This window comes from Perca fluviatilis, chromosome 6 (genome assembly GCF_010015445.1).
Source record: "Perca fluviatilis chromosome 6, GENO_Pfluv_1.0, whole genome shotgun sequence".
NCBI lineage: Eukaryota > Metazoa > Chordata > Actinopteri > Perciformes > Percidae > Perca > Perca fluviatilis.
Window position 1 is genome coordinate 15,939,337 of NC_053117.1, and position 18,158 is coordinate 15,957,494.

Genomic DNA, 18,158 nt, shown 5'->3' on the forward strand with positions numbered 1-18,158 from the left:
CTTGTTCTGTGAAAGAAATGCTTTGATCTCTTTCTCTCACCCTTGCCATCCCTCCTAGAGTAAGTACCTGTAGGGTTACACATTCGTATTTCCATTGGGTTCAGAAGACAACTGTCAGAAAGGCTGGCAGTATAATTCACAACAAATCATTACAAAGAATGATTCATCACAAAGAATACATTGAATATTTCATTCCACAGTATTCATTCGGGGATTATCAAACCTACATAAACATTTTTTAGAATCCTGGAGCTCATCATGACATATTCATGCAGGATAAACAGTCACAGCAGTTTGACTCCTCGGATTTCCATTTCAATTGATTACCCTCAGTATATTAGTGCATTATCCACAGCAAACTCTCACAGCAGCAGAAACATGTTGGTTTTATTTGTATGTTCACCCATTGAGTAAAACAAGCTTTTTGTCAGTAAGTAGTGAGCCAACATTGTAGCATTACAGGAAGACAATCCTCCTGCCGGAGCGCCCTGGTTTCACTTCATTTCCATGTCAGGTTCCGATTACTTATTATTTGGCCTCGAAGTTACAAACAAGTCGTAATGCATTTGTCACCGGATTTAAAATGATCCAACAAAGTAATTATTAATCTACTATATCACATACACGCATCAAGGATGATGCTACTTTTCCAAACTCATGGTAATACTCTGTACATGGGCAGCCACAATATGGTCATATGATTGCCACTAAATTTAACAGTAAAATGTAGCACAGATTTAGCAGCAATTTATTTACTGTATATCCTGTAAAATGTCTTTTTATACAACAAGGAATTAATGCGAGCTCTCGTGACATAGTAACCTGAAAATCTCTGCCTTAAAGTTACATCAATTCATTTTAAAAGCACATCAAGGTTCTAAGGTGCTGCCTTGAGTATTGAGTGAGCGAGAAGCATCTCCTTTATCTATTCAAACTCAGGGGTACCAACGCCACTATATGTCATCCCTGTTTCTTATTTGGGTCTCCCCTCGTCACATTTCCAGCGCTCTGCTTGAGGAAACAGGGTAGCTCAGCTCCCCTGAGAAAGAGCTGCAACTTCTAGAGGCCGTCCGGAAGTAGGGCATCCAGCTTTAGTTTAACCAGTAGGCTGTTTCTGTGAATCATAAAAGCACATGTCATAAAGTGCAGTTGCAGGTGAACAGGGTGTGGCAGGTGGTGTTTGGTAAGGCACCCTATCAGTAAGTCTGGCAGGTCTAGTTTCAACACTGAAACCAATCAAATCATGTTTTTTCTTTCCCTTTAGCTTGCTCTAATCCGTTTCACTCTGACAGTTTTCCTGAGAACAGTCCGGAACACTTCCACCCCAACAGCTTCTCCTGAGAGGCAACTGATGTCCTTGTGCCAGAGGTGGAAAATCAATCCTCCTGCCAGCCTGATCTAATTACTATCATTATGTTAAAACAAAGGGCCGTGTATATTTACCCTATTTGAGGGATTTATATCAATTTAATTTAGTTGCCATGCAAGCCACCAAGGTACAACACAGGCCCAAGTAAGAGAGAATCTTGTGTTTGTCTATCCTGACGTAAAGCCCTGACATTTACCATACACTATCATGATAAATGAGCGCCATGTCTATAATGTTGTACTCCCACTATCCCATCACAGCCACTCGCACATGCACTACCCGCAACTCCACTTCTAACGGTGTTGACACATAGGTATTAGACTTTATCACATATTGATATATTTATAGTATTCTTACTTTATACAATATTAGAATGATGCTGGAATTAAACATAATTTAACGTAATCAGTGCATCATGTAGTTCTTCTTATGCAACACAATATATATACACGTGTATGGAGTCAACCAGACAGCCTAATGCAAAATCAGAGGGCATTGGAGTCTCCACCTGTATGAGTCCAGTAACCCTCACTTTAATCTTCATCTTAAAATAATGACATTATTCAGTTTTTCAAAATATCCCAAAAACCTTTTGTTCTCCTTTTCATTTTCTAGGCCCCAATCCTCTTTAATAACATATGAGAGAGTTCTCATACAAACTTATCCGGAGTGAAGGAAGTATTCAGATCCTTTACTTAAGTAAAAATAATACAACATTTAAAGTTTAAGTCCCGGATTCAAAATGTTTTTTTGGTTGTTCAAAATTAAGTTTTATCTGCAAATATTCAGATAAAGAGGCGCTTTTTTGTGGAATTCAAACTCACATATTGTTCATCATTCGTTATCTTTCTTTACTTAAAAAAACCTCAAACAAACATTGGTAACTTCTCAATTACAGTGGTAATTGTTGGGCATCTGGAATGAGTAATAATTGTATATGCTTAAAGCTTCCTACCTCTCGTGCACAAGCTCTCGTTTACTATGGATCAGGTATATGTGTGTATATGAATCCATCTTATAATTATCTGGGTTGCGCTAACTGCAAATTAAGCATCTCCAACAATGCAGAGTAAATGTGGTCTTCAATACTCTGAATTGAATATAAGGCCAACAGCAGAACATTTATTTAATTAAATTACATTTCTTTAAAAACCTAAAAGATGGGGGGCATTTGGTAAAACATTCAGGGCTGGAATATAGACTGTAAATAAAGATGGACGACGCATCTCCACTTCCTCCCACTGTACAAAAGTGAAGCCAAAATATCCCGGAAATGGGCACTGCCCAAGCCCCTAGGAAGTGGGCTAGGTTTTGATGCCAATTTGATATAGCGGCCAAACAGTGGAATTACAACTTTCGTGTCCATCACGTGCCATAGGGCCCAAAAAGACTTTTTCCCATAGCCTTGCACAGCGAAAGACATGTCTGTTAATCCATGGATACAGTTTTTTGAGCGTCACAACCCCAGGTTTCCCTTTCGATTTCATTAATTTTTTCCGATAACATTTGGAAAGTCTCAAAGAGCCACGCGATTAAATCATTCCCCAGTCACGTTAGCAGAGAGCTAAACCAGGATGTAGCTGGCTCGGCCAGAGGAGGTCTTTAGAGCACCTGGTCAATGGGCCGCACAGAACGGAAGCAGTGCCAATCATCTGGGTAACGTTATATACAGCAGTTGAACATTTTTGGCTTCATGAGCCACAGAGCAACTCTCATAAGAATGAATGGGGCCCCGTCCTAAACGCTGTATCCAGTTATTATTATACATCCATGGCGCTGCCATTTTGTAATTTTGTCAGAGTCTGGGTAGTAGTAGTGATCAGGTAGTGGAACCTCTGAGTTAAAGTTCCAGTCATACAGTACACTTGACTGACCAATAGTGAGTCAATCCATGCTGTCAGTCATGACGTTTCACACCGTTTTCATATCAAATTACAAAAAAACAAACTTATCAAAAAAATGAAAACTTGAAGAAACATAAATGTGATAAGAACTACCTAAAATGACAGAAACCATCTTTGGAAAACATTTATTTGACTTTGATTTTTTTAGTTTGGCCGATGTCCCATCTGCTCACATATAATGTATGACATTGATGTCTAATAATAACTGGATACGGGATCCCAAAATGGGACCTATCCAGTTTAATGGAGTTGTTCGCGTGGCACATAGGCCAAAAAGGTTTCTAAGCTTCCAGGTTTACTCTGCGATATGTGGCCCACTGAAGAGTAGTGTTTCTCCAGATGGCCCCGCCACGCGAGTTCCTGCTCGGCCCATAGACTTTACATTGTGGTGGTGTCACAGGTTTTTAAATCGCTTTTCTCGACAAGAGGGAAGTTTGTCAAATATAAAAAAATCTAACGATTAAATATTTAGAATAGAAAGAGTCATAATTGATGTTGTTTGCAGTTCAAGGTGTCCTGCCAACAGTTTCACGTATGCTTATTTTACAATGGTGGCCTACACGTATGGGGAAGATTTTTGGGCCACAGGGGGATTTTTTTGTTGTAATAATGCAAATGGCCACTGGAACAAAACTTATCTTTTGCTTGCGTTATAAAGAAACAAAATTAACTCCATATTCGTGGGGGCCTGATTTATGAACTGTATCGCAGCCAGCCACCAGGGGGCGATCAAGATGGTTTGGCTTCACATACATAGTCTATACATCAACCCCTGGGCTGGAGCCCCTGAATCCACCCCCAAGTCAGCCCCTGATAACTATGCAGTAGCTGTAAAATAAATGTAGTGGACTAAAAAGTACATTCCCCGCGCTGAAATGCAATTGAGTACAAATATAAAGTGACATAAATGGATAATTTCAAGTAAAGAACAAATGCACTTTGTAGGACTCCACAATTAAACTTTACATAGTAGAAAAAAAGCCGAGTGGTAAAAATCACACACAAGAAAGAACATCTGTATACATTGACGCTGCTGCTGTGCTACTGTCTCTTTAAATATCTCTTCCAGTCTGTTGCCCCGGTAACCCGGAAGCTTCACGCTCTCCGTGCTCTGCACTGCTCAGAGTCCTTCCTGTTTAAGAAATTTCGAGGAAGCAGAAGCAACTGGACAGTCGCGTATAGCTACTGATGGTGCGTGAGTCGAACAAAAAGCATGCATGCATCTACTGTAAACAGCTGTTCCTCTCCAAAATGTGTTGACTGTGAAATAAAAGCACACTAATGTCCTACTGTACCTGCTCGCAGTGGCTTCACGTAGAGCGACTGCAGCACACATCCCGGGGAAGTTGTTTGTAAGAGAACGAAAACATTAAACAGATGTTGACTGTTTTTTGAGAGAATGACAGAGCAGTCTGAGGTAGCTAAGCGTGTGAAAATGAATGTTTTTGTACTGCCTGCAGCGTGGTTTTAAAGCGAAAAATAACGTTGCTGTGTTTGCATAATTAATTTAGTTGCACGTGTGCAAAGTTGGGCGAATACACACGGCTGCTGGCGTACCAGCAACACTTAACGTGTTTCATAGCAATAATGTTGACAAATAGTTGTAGTTAGTTGTTTATCCAGTGTGTTATTGCAGTGTGAATTATCACGGCTCCGTTTTATTCAGTAAGCTATAAGCTTGTAGCCTGTACAGGAGTGTACTATTCGACAGTGTTATATTGTGTTGGCTCACTGCCACCTTTCAGGTGCAGCAAGCTTTGAGGCAATTACCTTCATAGTCTGGTAAATAAAGAATGGGCTCATTCTCTGACTGAAGTATAGAACAGTATGAGTATATAGCACAGTGCATGTGCTCCATCATTGGTGAGTTCTAGTTCTTATTCTTCCCACATTTGACAGGATGCATCTGATTGACCTTTGGGAGGGGAGGACCCATGCTCTCTCATCTTTGCGCTGCCACACCAGCCCTGTACATATTGTGGATCACTATGGCCCAGATAGCTGGCCAGGAGGACAGAGAGAAAACCACTGCACTCAAAGGTATACATGAAGTGATACTCTGAAAAGTGACTTCACTGAAAGAGGAGAAAAGTACATAAAAAGGACATAAAATAAAGTTAGGTTAAAAACCTACATTGCCACATAGACTTTGCTGTGAGGGACCTTATTTAGAATTTCAACATTGATTTATTTTTCAGTTTTTTTAGTCTGCTGCTTTCACCCAAGTTAAGTTTTTCTCCTATCTTGACCTGAAGGCAAGCCCACCAACATGTCTGACTTGTCTGATACCTTGGCACACAAATTCACATGGACTGTAGTCTTATATCATTGATCGTGTCCAGCCTACTCGTTTGCACGATCTTGAAAACTACAGAACAGAAGGTATAGTTCCTGTTACACCATACTAGAGTTAAAATGATTATACAGTTTGGGAAATCCCAAAATATTGTGCACAAGTCACAATTGAATAAATGTGGCAGAATCCCTAATTTTGTCTCATATTGTTATAAAGGAATGTGCAATTCATATCACGCTGATTTGTGATTGTATGCCTTTAAAATGTATGTGGGCTATCTGACTCTAAAAAAAAAAGTATATATATTTTATCCAATGAACTGAAAGTTTTACTTCACAGTTAGCTGGCCCCAAGAAGGGGGACATAGGACAGGAAATCATGTTCCACTTAACCATGAGTCAAACATATTTACCCACCATTTTAGCAGATCAATGTGTGTGTTTATGTGATTTTTCTCCTCCCCCCACTTTTTTTTTTTTACTTGACTGATAGAATTTTGCAGAAAAATGTTACTAGACATTTTTGCTGCGGTTATTATTTGAAGGGAATATCTGCTTTTCCACCTGCTATGCTACTTAAGAATGGTGAAAAGCTTTTCAGTTTAAGGGAGTAGGGAGGACTTTGGCGTAGCTGTTGCTTGGTAGCTTAACACAATAAGGCAACATTATCAAATTGTAATGTAGGCGATGTTGCTAGATATTATCAGGTTATGACGCTGTGATTGCGATTATGGCATTTGACATTCTTCGAAGGAAAGCAGCAGTGTCTGTTGTGACTCATTTTTGCTCACCTTTGATCTTATCTTTTCTCTTTCTCCTCAGATTTGCTGTCAAGAATAGACTTAGATGAACTGATGAAGAAAGATGAACCTCCTTTCACTTTCCCCAAAACACTGGAGGAGTTTGAATATGCCTTTAATGAATGTAAGTACATAATTTAGTCTTCAAAGCACACAATGCCTTCTGCTTTAACAAGACAAAACAAAAACAAAAACACCAATCCCATGAACTCTAAGTTAATGGAACAACACTGCTGACAGTTTAAGCATAATACTTCAGCTCAGCTAAATAGAAAGTTAGACTGGATTGTCATACCACATGAGGTCTAGATAAAAACTGCAGGAAACCTAACCTAAAGAAATGGCGTTGTTCTCAATACATACATAGCATGTTGTCCATAGCTGTGGCTCCCAAACTTTTTGGCTTGTGACCCCTTAAAATGAAGGAGTCCCTCATCACAGCATGAAAATGTCCACCAAAGAGTGATTTTCCCTCTTGAAACATCTTAGATTGTTTCATTTGAATAGTTGTTAGTGACCTGAAGAGTTAAAACTGTCCCGTATTTAGATTGAATGAGTAGCAGAACAATGATTTTTTTCCCCCTTCCTTTATTCCCTCTTTTATCATCTTGTGACCCTTCAGTTTAATCTTGTGACCACTGGATGGGTCCCGACACCCCAGGTTGAGAAACATTGACCTACATCATTAGTTGCTTTCACTTTAATACTAAAGCTGCTGTGAAGTTGACATAAAAACAAAATTACCATAATCCCTTATTAAACATTTAACATAAACAGTCTGCAATTACAGTTCTGCTCAGTGTAATGTCACTGTTTTTGAATAAATGACCTATAACTGTCTCTGCTATCACCTGGGACGTGTGTGTGTGTGTGTGTGTGTGTGTGTGTGTGTGTGTGTGTGTGTGTGTGTGTGTGTGTGTGTGTGTGTGTGTGTGTGTGTGTCAATAGTGACAGTTCAGAGCAGAGCTGGACCCAGAGTGGTGTGGGTCCAGATGATGTAAAAGTCTCTTTAGAATTCTCTTGGCTCGCTTTAATTAAACCAGGTGGAGAGTAGGAGGAAGAGTTGGAAAGGGGGTGGTGGTTTTGACTCTTAGTATTCCCCTGTAGCCCCCCTCTCTCTCTCTCTCCCTCCCTCCCTCCCTTACCCCCTCTGTTCTCTGTCAGTGTCTCTGCTGGCTGTCTGGCTGGCTGAGTGGGGGACATGTTGTGTACTCTACGGCCCGTCAGTAACCTACTCAGCCTTGCCCTCCGCCTGACGGAGCATTTACATAACCTCGCTGTGCCTAAGAACAGAGACACGGAGACTTGCCCCCCACCAGCCACTGTGCCAACAACCCCCTACCCCACCCTCAAGTCTCAGCTCAGTCTCCCATGGAGGGATGAACACATTCAGAGACTTTGTCTCTTCTCCTTCACCCCCCTGTTCTTCTTTCTCTCCCTCTCTCTATATCTCTCTATTTCTGCCCCTGCCCTGCTCAAAATCCCCAACTGAATCCCTCCCCCCCTCCCACCCCTACACACACACACACACACACACACACACACACACACACAAAAAAGACACACACACACACACACACACACACACACACACACCTTTATGTCTTGTCAATTTCCACTCAGGCCTGTTTTTGATGGATAGCATTTCACAGTAGCCCTGGCTCGCAGGCATTTCTATAGCTTCACCAAGGCATCCTTTGCATGAGACAGGTGGAACAAAAATGTTAATTTGACCATGTAATGATGTGAATACAGACGAGGCTGTGTACAATAGTTTGCAGGTATCTTAATCACTGAAGATGATGGCTTCATCTCGCTAGCCCTCCAGTTTTCCATTACTGGAAATCCAAGGTTATGTACACCTAATTAAGCGGCCAAATTGAGAACAGAATGCTAATTATGACAGAAAAGAGGAGAAAAGTTGAGAAAACGTTATTCCTCTGAGAGGATGTGTTGGGGAGGCGATGGAGCTGATCACCCCCTAGCTTACACACACACACACACACACACACACACACACACACACACACACACACACACACACACACACACACACACACACACACACACACACACACACACACACTCCTTCCCTCGTGCCAAGACACACACTTCTTACAGTAGGATTTCATTATAGCTCCTCTCTTCCTTCTCTTAGGCAGTAGTGTTTAGTTCCTCACCCCTCCATGAATGCATAATTGATTTTCTTCAAGGTACTTTTTGTGCACACTGCTTTATCCTAACTTATCACGCATCTCCTGCTCTACCTCTTCTTCTGCTCTTTAATGCAACATGATGACAAACCTGGATTCAGCATTACATGTTGTCTAACAACTAACCATGAAAGCAAGCACTGTAATACTCAGTGTGTTAGCAATGTAAGATTCATCACATTGATAGAGGGGTGAAAATGATGGCAATTTAGAAGGAAATGAAAAAAAATACTTATGCATTCTTTTATCCTGCAGAGATATTATATTTATTTATATCTCAGATGGGTTTCTTCACGTGCAATAATTGAGAAAGTATGAGAGCCCCCTGGCTATTTGGGTTAAGTATGTGTACTTTTCAGTGGTTTAGCTCTTACCAATTCTGCAGTCATAAAGGTCAAAATTAAATTTAACACTGTTTAGTGTTTTATTGTGTTGTAGTGTCAACCACAGGATCGATGGGCTCATTGCTAAGGTATAAACGTAGTGGTTCCACAGCCACACAAGGGTAATTGTTTATTAAGAAAAAAGTAGCACTATTTCTATACAGTATTTTCCTGTCTTATGACTGTTTTATATCAAATAAAACCTGGATGTGTTGAAAACTCCTCTGTTTTCCCTGAATTATAATAAATCACTTAAACATTGTCCCAAAAAGTCTGTTTCTTCTCAGTCAATTTGTGTGTGTTGTAATGGCGCAACTACTCTCTTGCAAGAATTTATAGACACACACATACTTAGGTCTAGTATGTACTGTATGACCACACCTGGTCGTTCTGGCTGGAACTGCTGGTACGTGTGTGTCTGTATGTGTGTTGTGCGTAGGCTCTGCTGGTTAGGGTGATTGGCTGATGCCCAGACAGCGTCCTCAAAGGAATTGCAAAGAGCAGTTGTCTTTGTGGCTAATGCATGCCAGGCCACCTTTCTCACAAAAACACCCTGAGAACCTTTTTTCATACCTCCTTTAGTCTTTGCTCTTGGGGATTACAGGTGGACAGACAGGGACAGACCTGTGGCCTGTGGCCAGAGTGAGCGAGGAAGGAGAGAGAGAGAGAGAGCGAGAGAGAGATTGACACAGTTAAAGAGGAAGGGGAGAGGCTTTTAGACGGATGAAAAGAGGGAGAGACCATTTTTTCCATACCAGCTGTCCAGCGCTGGCCTGCCAGACTAACCAGAAGGCCGTTGGAGTCGTGACTGGAAGAGCACTGCTGTATCCACAGGCCTTGTACCTGCCAGATGGGGGTGGTTAAGGGAGGGTAAAGAAACGAAAGGACCACTAGAGGAAAAGAGAGGATAAAAATAATTGATAAAAAAGTAGGGGTCAAGCTTAATTCGCATAATTTGGCAAATAGAGATACTTTTGCGTGCCCATTAAGAAGTAGTGATCCATCCACTGCTCTCTCACAAACACACACACACACACACACACACACACACACACACATTTTCACGTTTTCATTTCACTTTCATTCTATCTTTCTCCCACAGATGGCCAGCTCAGACATATAAAAACAGGAGAGCTCTTTGTATTTAATGCCAGGGAGGATCTCCACCGCTGGAACCAGAAACGCTATGAAGCTCTTGGAGAGGTAACATCACATTATGTTTTTTCTAAAGCTTTATTCAGGCCATCCATGTTCGGAAACCTTTGCCTCAGCTACTGAGTCTATTAGGATTTTCTTTCCTGGCCAGTTTTTGTAACATGGCATTACAAGATATTGCAGTGGTTGTTGATTTTTTGGAGATTAAACAGAAATGGCACATCAGCCCTTATCACACAACATGCTTTGTGGAATTTTGATATGACAATCATTTTTGCTACCTATTTTTACACAGACCAAGAGCAATCAAGCCACTGTAGTTATAAAGGAGACTATCGTCCCAAAAGCCGCTTTAAGTCGTTTGTTCAAGCAACAATTACAGCTCTTATTTACCTTTTTAAATGAGACTTTAGTGGCCTTCTGTAATTATTACGAGAGCAAAGCAGGAGGTAAGGTGACAAAGTATAAGAGCGCCAAATTCTGCTTAGTGAAGTGGGTTGGGTTGGTGGACGGGTCAGACCACCACAGGACTTTCACCCAGGAGATCGGGGTTGTTGTCTCGTTTGAAAATAAAAGTAAACTGGAATTTTTTTTAACTTTACAGAACAAACCGAACTATGTCATATGCGAAACCAGAAAGTTAAGTAATATTGCAGATGTACTGATTTTAACCCAAACCGCAATCTTTTTGTAAACTTAACTAAGTAGTTTTGGTCCCTAAACATACTGTAACCAACAACGTTAACGACATCTTTAAAACCGTGCTCGTTGCGTCCTTTGGTTTAGATTTGACGGAAAAAGCTCCTGTGGGTGGTATTTTGTTGCTGCGTTGCTGACGAATGCAGGACTGTTGTGAATGTGATGTGACAGCACAGAAAGCTACTTTTGGAACTTCATTTAAATGATTTTATGCCACGAAATACCACCAGCTTTAATATCCTGTTGACACATTTGTTCTAAGTTCCTTGATGCTCTTATGAAGTTTTTGTGTTTGTCCAACTGCATCGCCATATATCCAAACATACACCATCCTAAAGTTAACCTCTAATTCACTCCCACAGTACCACCACATGCAATATGCATTAAGATAATGAGACAAATGTTCTTTTGTAATCAGTTTTTTTTATTTGCATCCCCTGCTATGTTGCTTTTAATTGTGTATATTCTTTGAAGTTCAAAGCAAAGTGATAGACCCGTTTGTGGGATTACCTGGGTCTTTTTATTATTTCTAATGCAGGTATGCAAGAGCTCCTTTGAGAGCCAGCCTTCTGTGAAGGCTTTTCCCCCCTCTTTTCTTTTGCCTGCTCAGGCGCTATCCACCAGCATCTTAAAAGGCTGTAGAAACAAACATTTGGTAGCATGCAAGCAGAAGCCCTGAAAGAACACACAGACATTTAAACTAACTGAACTCAGGCATCGGAGGGGGGCCAAACATTTGGAGAAAATAACAAATCATCAAGCAGGGTGTATGCAAATTGTATTCATCCTGTGATTAAAAAATTGACAGAAGCATCTTCTTTAGAAAAGAAAAAAAGGAAACCGTGTCAATCACTGTGTGTGTAATGAGAACAGATACTGTACTGTATGAGTTGTGCTGCAGGAGATTAACTGGCTGTGAAGAAAGCAGCAATACCCGAATACGCAGTAATATGTGTCTGTTGTTTTTAGGCCACAGATGATTCAAGAAAATTAATATTGTACCTCTCTCATGCAGCTTTGCAAGTACAAATGCACTGTTTCTGCTGGTAAGAAATATGCTCCATTATAAATAGACACGGCTACTGAATTGTATGCCTTTGGTTCCAAAAGTGGGTTATGCTGCTTAGTCAGCCTCTGTGTGTGAGTTTCTGCGTCCGTCTGGCCGATACATGCAGATGTTTTTGTCCTTGAGTTTTTCCCTCTATGCCATTGTTTGTGTGTCTAGTTTCTTCTATCAACCCTCTCTCATCTGCATCAAGCAGGATGAGAGAGTTTGTCAGATGCCATGAAGGTACATTTTTGTCTCAAATCTTTATTTATTTGTCATATGCACAACAATTACAGTGGAGCAGTTTTTGGCAATGAAATTGTTGTTCTCAGTCAACAATGCTATTACAAAATGTATAAAAGAAGAAAAACAAATAAATTAGAATCCAAGATGCAGACATGAAACAGAAATGAGTGAAGAATTTTAAATAGGAATATAATATAATAAATATAAAATAGAATGAAAATAAATATATATAATGTAGAATAAGCTTCTATGCAGACAGGCCTATTATGGGCCAACGCCACTCCACAACATTCCCCAATGCCCTCTATCAAGCTGCCACCTGAGACGATTCTGCCTGTGAGCTGTGTGAGATGGCACAAGGACATGGGCTCATGTGTTTAGAAGTATGAATAGAAGGGTATCATCATTGCCCCCTAATGTTCACTCACATTCCTTTCTCTCCCTCCCTTCCGTACCTCTGGGGGACTAATGGCTGCATCCTGCTACAGTGCACACACTCTTTTCACTTGCTCCCTGATTAGTTGCTATTTTTGCAACTTTTACTTGTCTCAAACTACAAAACCTAAAGGAGTGTTACCTATTAAAGCTAAATCATTGGGAGGATGACTTATGACAACTCGGGGCTGCGATTATCTACTTGATACTGCCTTCTGCTACCCACAATGTTAACATGACCAAAACAGAATTGGAGTGTAAAGACATGTCATGAATTGTTACCAAAGATTGTTGTACTTGAGACTGGGATATTCGCAGTGGAGAAGTCTTCTGAACTCCACAACACTCTGCCAAAGTCTTCTGTCAGGGAGTTAGCTCATCAGAACTCAACACAACAATATTTAAATGGACAGTTATTTCTCAGTGACACCATCAACTCATCTAGGAGACGATTCAACCTGGAACTCTATTCTGTAACTGTCTGGACACCCAGAAAGCCCAGTTTTATTATTATTATTGGTAAACTACTGCCAACGTTTAACAGACTGATAAACGGGTTCCGCAGACTCTTAGGACTCTACACATGGCTCATCAAAACCTGCGGTCTGAAAGGGATCAACTGTATTGATAACTTCATCTGTTGTGGGGATTTAGGCATCTTTTCAAGGCAGATGGCCTCCACCCAAGCAGATCTACAGTTAAAGTATTGATAGCCCATTTTGGTTCCGCCTGTGACACCCAATCGGCCAGGCCTAAGATGATGCACCCTGACACACAGGAGCCTCGGCGCCACAAAGACAAAACATCACCGACTCACTATCAATATGTGATAAGTGACAAGTGCTGATTACCAGCTCATGGACCTGTCTCCTAATTCTGCCTCCCCTCACTCTCCCCTGCCTCACCCCCTTTGGGATTCATTGATGAAAATGGAAGCGCTGGTTAACGCTGGCATTAAATCCAACCCCTTGTCACTGCCACGTCGTCTGCCTCCCTCCCAACGGAGCACATTGTGTAACCCCAACTTTGCTGATAAGAAAGATGACAAAAAGAGAGAGCAGCTCCTGCCCAGGCTGCCGAGACTGAAGAAGAGGAAGAAGAAGTTTGCTTCATCCGTCTCCATCTACCTCCTCTCTTAGGGATATCTCTAACAAACTAAAATCAGAGATTTAGGAACTGGATGTGATGTTGATGGATGCCAATGAGCTACACTGATCTTGAATCACCGCCATTACAATCCAAGGAAATCTGCCTGGCATCAGTGCAGACAGTAGAGAAGATGCATCGGACGGGCAGTCCCTGCCCCATTTCTGCTACCCCCAATGTGCCTGTTCTTTATCCTACTGGGCATGGTCCTACTACCTCGTACAGTGGCCCCCACCACCGCCCAGAATCAGGCTCATCCTAACGACATGCCGACGACACACAGATTTATATCTTATGCCTTTATATCCTATGTAAAGCATTTTGAATTGCCTTGTTGTTGAAAGTTGCTAAAACAGATCCGCCTCTGTCCATCTCTCACTTCTTTTTTCCCCTTACTGTCTTTATATCCTCATGGTCCTGTATTGGAAGAAGATGTGTGTGTGTGCGTGTTTGTGTGTCTGTACATGTGTGAGGGGGCTGGGGGGTGGCAGCTGTATTGTCAGACACATCACAGCACCAGATGTCCAATTTGCACTTCAGCCTCGTCTGAATGGAGGGACAGATAGAGAGAGGGAGCATGAGGATGTTGGTATGATGGCCTCCATGCAGAAGAAAGAGATGGGAACCAAATTTGGGTTGAGCACAAGAGCAGTGAATAATTTTTCACTCTTTATTTTTCATCTATAAAAAACTATTCTAAAATGTTTCCATGTATTTATGTTATAATGTTGAAAGATTTGCAGATGCTATTTCTGAAAAGGCTGCACTACTTTGTATGGATACCATAGGCCATATGTATATAAGGGGAGGGCAAATGTGTGCATGGGCAACTGGGCAACACAACAGCAAACTTAAATGAATACAAAGGAAAACATTTATTGAAAAAAACTGAACAATGAAGGTTGAGGAAAAGGGGATAGAAAAGAAGGTCAGTAAAACAAAACGTAAATTACACATTCAGCTTTTTGAATATACTGTTTGAGTACAGTGTACTGACTCAGTGCAAACAGACAGTAGGATAATGATGTTCCTTAGAACCATGAGCTCTGGAATGAGAACCATTGAATGTCCTCAGGGAGCACCTGATTATTAACTATCTGATATAAAATCCTTCAAGGGAAAGCTACGTTATTTGGGCCATACAGCTATTTTTCCTTTTTACCCCAAGACAGCCCACTCACTGATGCCTTTTTATGTCTCTCTGTGTAGTCTGAAGGTATGGCAATACCATAAGAAAGGGCATCTATGGTTGTAGGTCTCTGGATAAGTAGGACAAATAAGAAGTCTTCAACTGAAATATCCTTTTATGTTCCTAATGCACTCTATAAAGAGTTTAAGCACCAATTTAGAGGATCTGATTCTCTTATCATTTCCATTTACCACAGTTTGTAAATTGTAATATTGGTCTAATATATTCTTTATTGTGTTCTTTCTTGCTTTTGTATTCGGTTTTGTCATATTCAAACTAAAATACTACACAAACCAAGACTGAAGAACCCACAGACTGCTGTCGTAGTGACATTTTCCATCCTTGACTCCGACTGTTATCATAATGGCCATATTACAGCTGTGATACAGTGCACGCTATCTGCACAGTGTTGCTCAGTGCAGCGGAGTCCCCTCAGCCTGTGTGGGTGTCAGTTGTAGTCTAATTCTTGTGATTTGGTGATGAATCTCTCTGATAGAAGACAAGCATAGGGCCTGGCCCAAATAGAGCTCTATTAAGCTTCTAATAAATGAGGATTCTCCTCTGCTCTGCCTGCATCTGTGGAATGGAAGGCACTCACAAATTTGTAACACACACACACACACACACACACACAATATTATAATGAAGTAAAGCTAGCCAGATGGCTGAATTATAAAGCCGTCGCTTCTTTTCTCTCTGTTTCTTCATTTCTCTCTCTCTCTCTCTCTCTCTTCTCTCTGTGTTTCTTACACTCTCTGCTGTCGCTCTGTTATTTTTTTTCTCTTCCTGTCTCCCTCTCCACATTATGGATGCTGGGAGTTGTCATAGCGGTGACTAGCTGGCTAAGGTTTAAGGCCCTGCTGAAGTGCCCTTGAGCAAAACACTGAGGGGAATGGCAATATGTATATTATATTGTATTCTAAACTGAGTTCATGATACTTAATGGTAGCTTGTGGTATATCTCTACCATGTGCATAAATTACAATATCATCTACATACATCTGGATGCTAGTCTCAGGACAAACAATATATGCAGAAAAACATGTGGGATTTAATACAGATCGTTGTGGAAGACCTGTGGAGAGTCAGTGGCCAGCTCGTTGATGTTTGTGTACTTGTGAAGAGTTAGCTTGCAGTACTATCATTAAGCTGAAATCAATTATTCATTCGTTCACATTGCTGCAACGCAAATATTTATCCGTGCCCGTGCAGTAGTCTTTGTGTAAGTGCAGGTGCAGCCTTTAGATTATTCCATTAGATGTATTGTATGTATGCGTGTGTTTTTCCACAGGAAGCAGAAATGTTGTAGACTGTTTAGATAATCAACATTAACCGAAAAAAGATGAATTACATTTTGTTAAGGTGTGGCGTTCTTATGAATCAACTTTAAAGAGTCATAATGCAGTTATGAAGTGTTGCGTCAGGCCCACAGTGGGAACCCCGCAGACAGGCCTCCGTACTGTACTTAAAGCATCAGGAGGCCCCATACCAGTCGTGGACCATTTTGTTGAGAAGCTAATGGGCTGTCTCTAAAGAGGGACTATAAATGACAGCTGTCTGCCCAGATTCACTGACTGCCATCACGTCTCCATTCCCAAAACACTTAAACACTTCCGCTGCAGCTTCTGATGAGAGCATGAAGGAGGAAGCAGACACAGTCAGACAAAAATGGTTGCAGGGAGTGGGTGAGGTGGATTAGAGTTGATGAAAGAGAAGGGAATTGGACTGGGGGTGGGGGGTTTGAGTGCGGTGTTGGAGAAAAGACAGGAGGGCTGGTAGTTACAGCGCTGGCATCTGTCGCTACCGCCGGCACCCAGGGTGGCATACAGTACTTTACTTTGAATTAGACCTCTGCCGGCTTCTCAGTTAACACCTGAGGAGGTCATTACGATGCCATTAGGATGAGTAGTGCTGAGAGGGTGGAGAAGGAGTGAGAGAGAGGGATATCTTCACTAGTGTGTAAACAGTCTGTCTGTCCGTCTGTGTCTGAGAACTTTCTCTTCCCCTGGAGAGCCCTCTCTCCTCTGACAGAAGAATGACAGAGACCTCATGGGAATAATACCAGTCTCTCTCTCTGTGTGTGTGTCTCTCTCTCTCTCTCTCTCTCTTTGTTTCCCACACGGACTGACAGATCACAAATTCACAACAATAGGCTCTATTTTAATACCACTTTTTGTTGGTACACAAGGCTGACTTAAAATAAACAACCTTTCTATTGCCTCATGCTCTCTCTCATTTTCGCAGTCTCTCTTTCTGAGTACGCTTTGCTGTTGTTGCGGCTGTTGTTGTGCTGCATTGTTTCAGGGGATTTTCTTCTTTTTTTTTCTTCTTTTTCTTCCTCTCCTATAGTCTCTAGAGAAGAAGGAATACTTTCCTGGTTGCAGTCAGTGATATGGCATGGAACAGCTCTTTCAGTTTCATTATATAAACAGCTTTGATGCCTCTTCTTGCTCTCTGGTTTTAATGGCTAAGTGGCTTTTGGAGAGGACTCTGGACTACAGAGACAAGAGGTGTGTGTGTCTGTACATGAGTTTCTTGTGTATGTGCTGCTGTCTTAAGTATATTTGTGCACATGGCTGACACTGAGATAGTTTTATCAGATGATAGGCCCCAATATGTTAGAAATGTCTCCAATTACATTCATTAAATGGGAAGCCTCACAAGGCCTTACAACAGCTTGGTAACTATGACTTCTGATTACTTAAAATGTATTTTCAAAATGATTTTCATTTATAAATTGATTGTATATTTCACTATGACTGGCATTAAATTAAGTCAATCCCAATGAAACTTACAGCTTCCCTGATACACATCAGTTCATGTTTCACATTCGTCTCATCGAGGGCTGGTTTCAGATCATTGTTTTCTCTTCCTCCCCAGTAATTATCTCAGATTCTTCATTACCGTTGACCATCTCAACCTTTAGCCTCCCTGCCTCCTTCTCATCATCCTCTGATCCCTATCCTTATTTTCTTTTCATACTTGCCTTACTCTCTATTCCCTTACTCTTGTTCCTCATCTCCTCTTCTTTCCCACCTCTCTTCCTGTGCTGGTTCTTTTCCTCCTAACGTTTGTTTTCGTGCATGCCCGGAAAAATCATCTCCTTATCGCCTTAGGTGCGGTCATCCAAACCAGGCATGACTGTTGTAATCAGTGCAAGAGCACACATGCACACGCACGTTAACTGATACATGTGCACACATAATGCGGGAGGTCTCTCTCCATAGTGAGGGGTTTAAAAACATATCGACTTGCAGCCGCAATGGTCTTCATTTA

The 18,158-nt window shown here is 41.3% G+C and overlaps 1 protein-coding gene across 4 annotated transcripts in view; it reads left to right on the forward strand.

The window, feature by feature from the left end:
• Window positions 1-4,361: 4,361 nt before the first annotated feature.
• The window catches only part of fam172a (family with sequence similarity 172 member A), a 155,787-nt gene continuing 141,990 nt past the window's right edge, over window positions 4,362-18,158 (forward strand). For 2 of the 4 annotated variants that reach the window (XM_039802845.1, XM_039802848.1), the window contains exons 1-4: window positions 4,362-4,464; window positions 5,173-5,313; window positions 6,391-6,492; window positions 10,067-10,167. In XM_039802845.1, coding sequence (XP_039658779.1) covers window positions 5,208-5,313; window positions 6,391-6,492; window positions 10,067-10,167 — 309 coding nt within the window. In that variant the 5' untranslated portion in view covers window positions 4,362-4,464; window positions 5,173-5,207. Of the gene's footprint in view, window positions 4,465-4,938; window positions 5,056-5,172; window positions 5,314-6,390; window positions 6,493-10,066; window positions 10,168-18,158 lie in introns of those variants that run through there. The other 2 variants (XM_039802847.1, XM_039802849.1) reach the window with 2 other exon arrangements.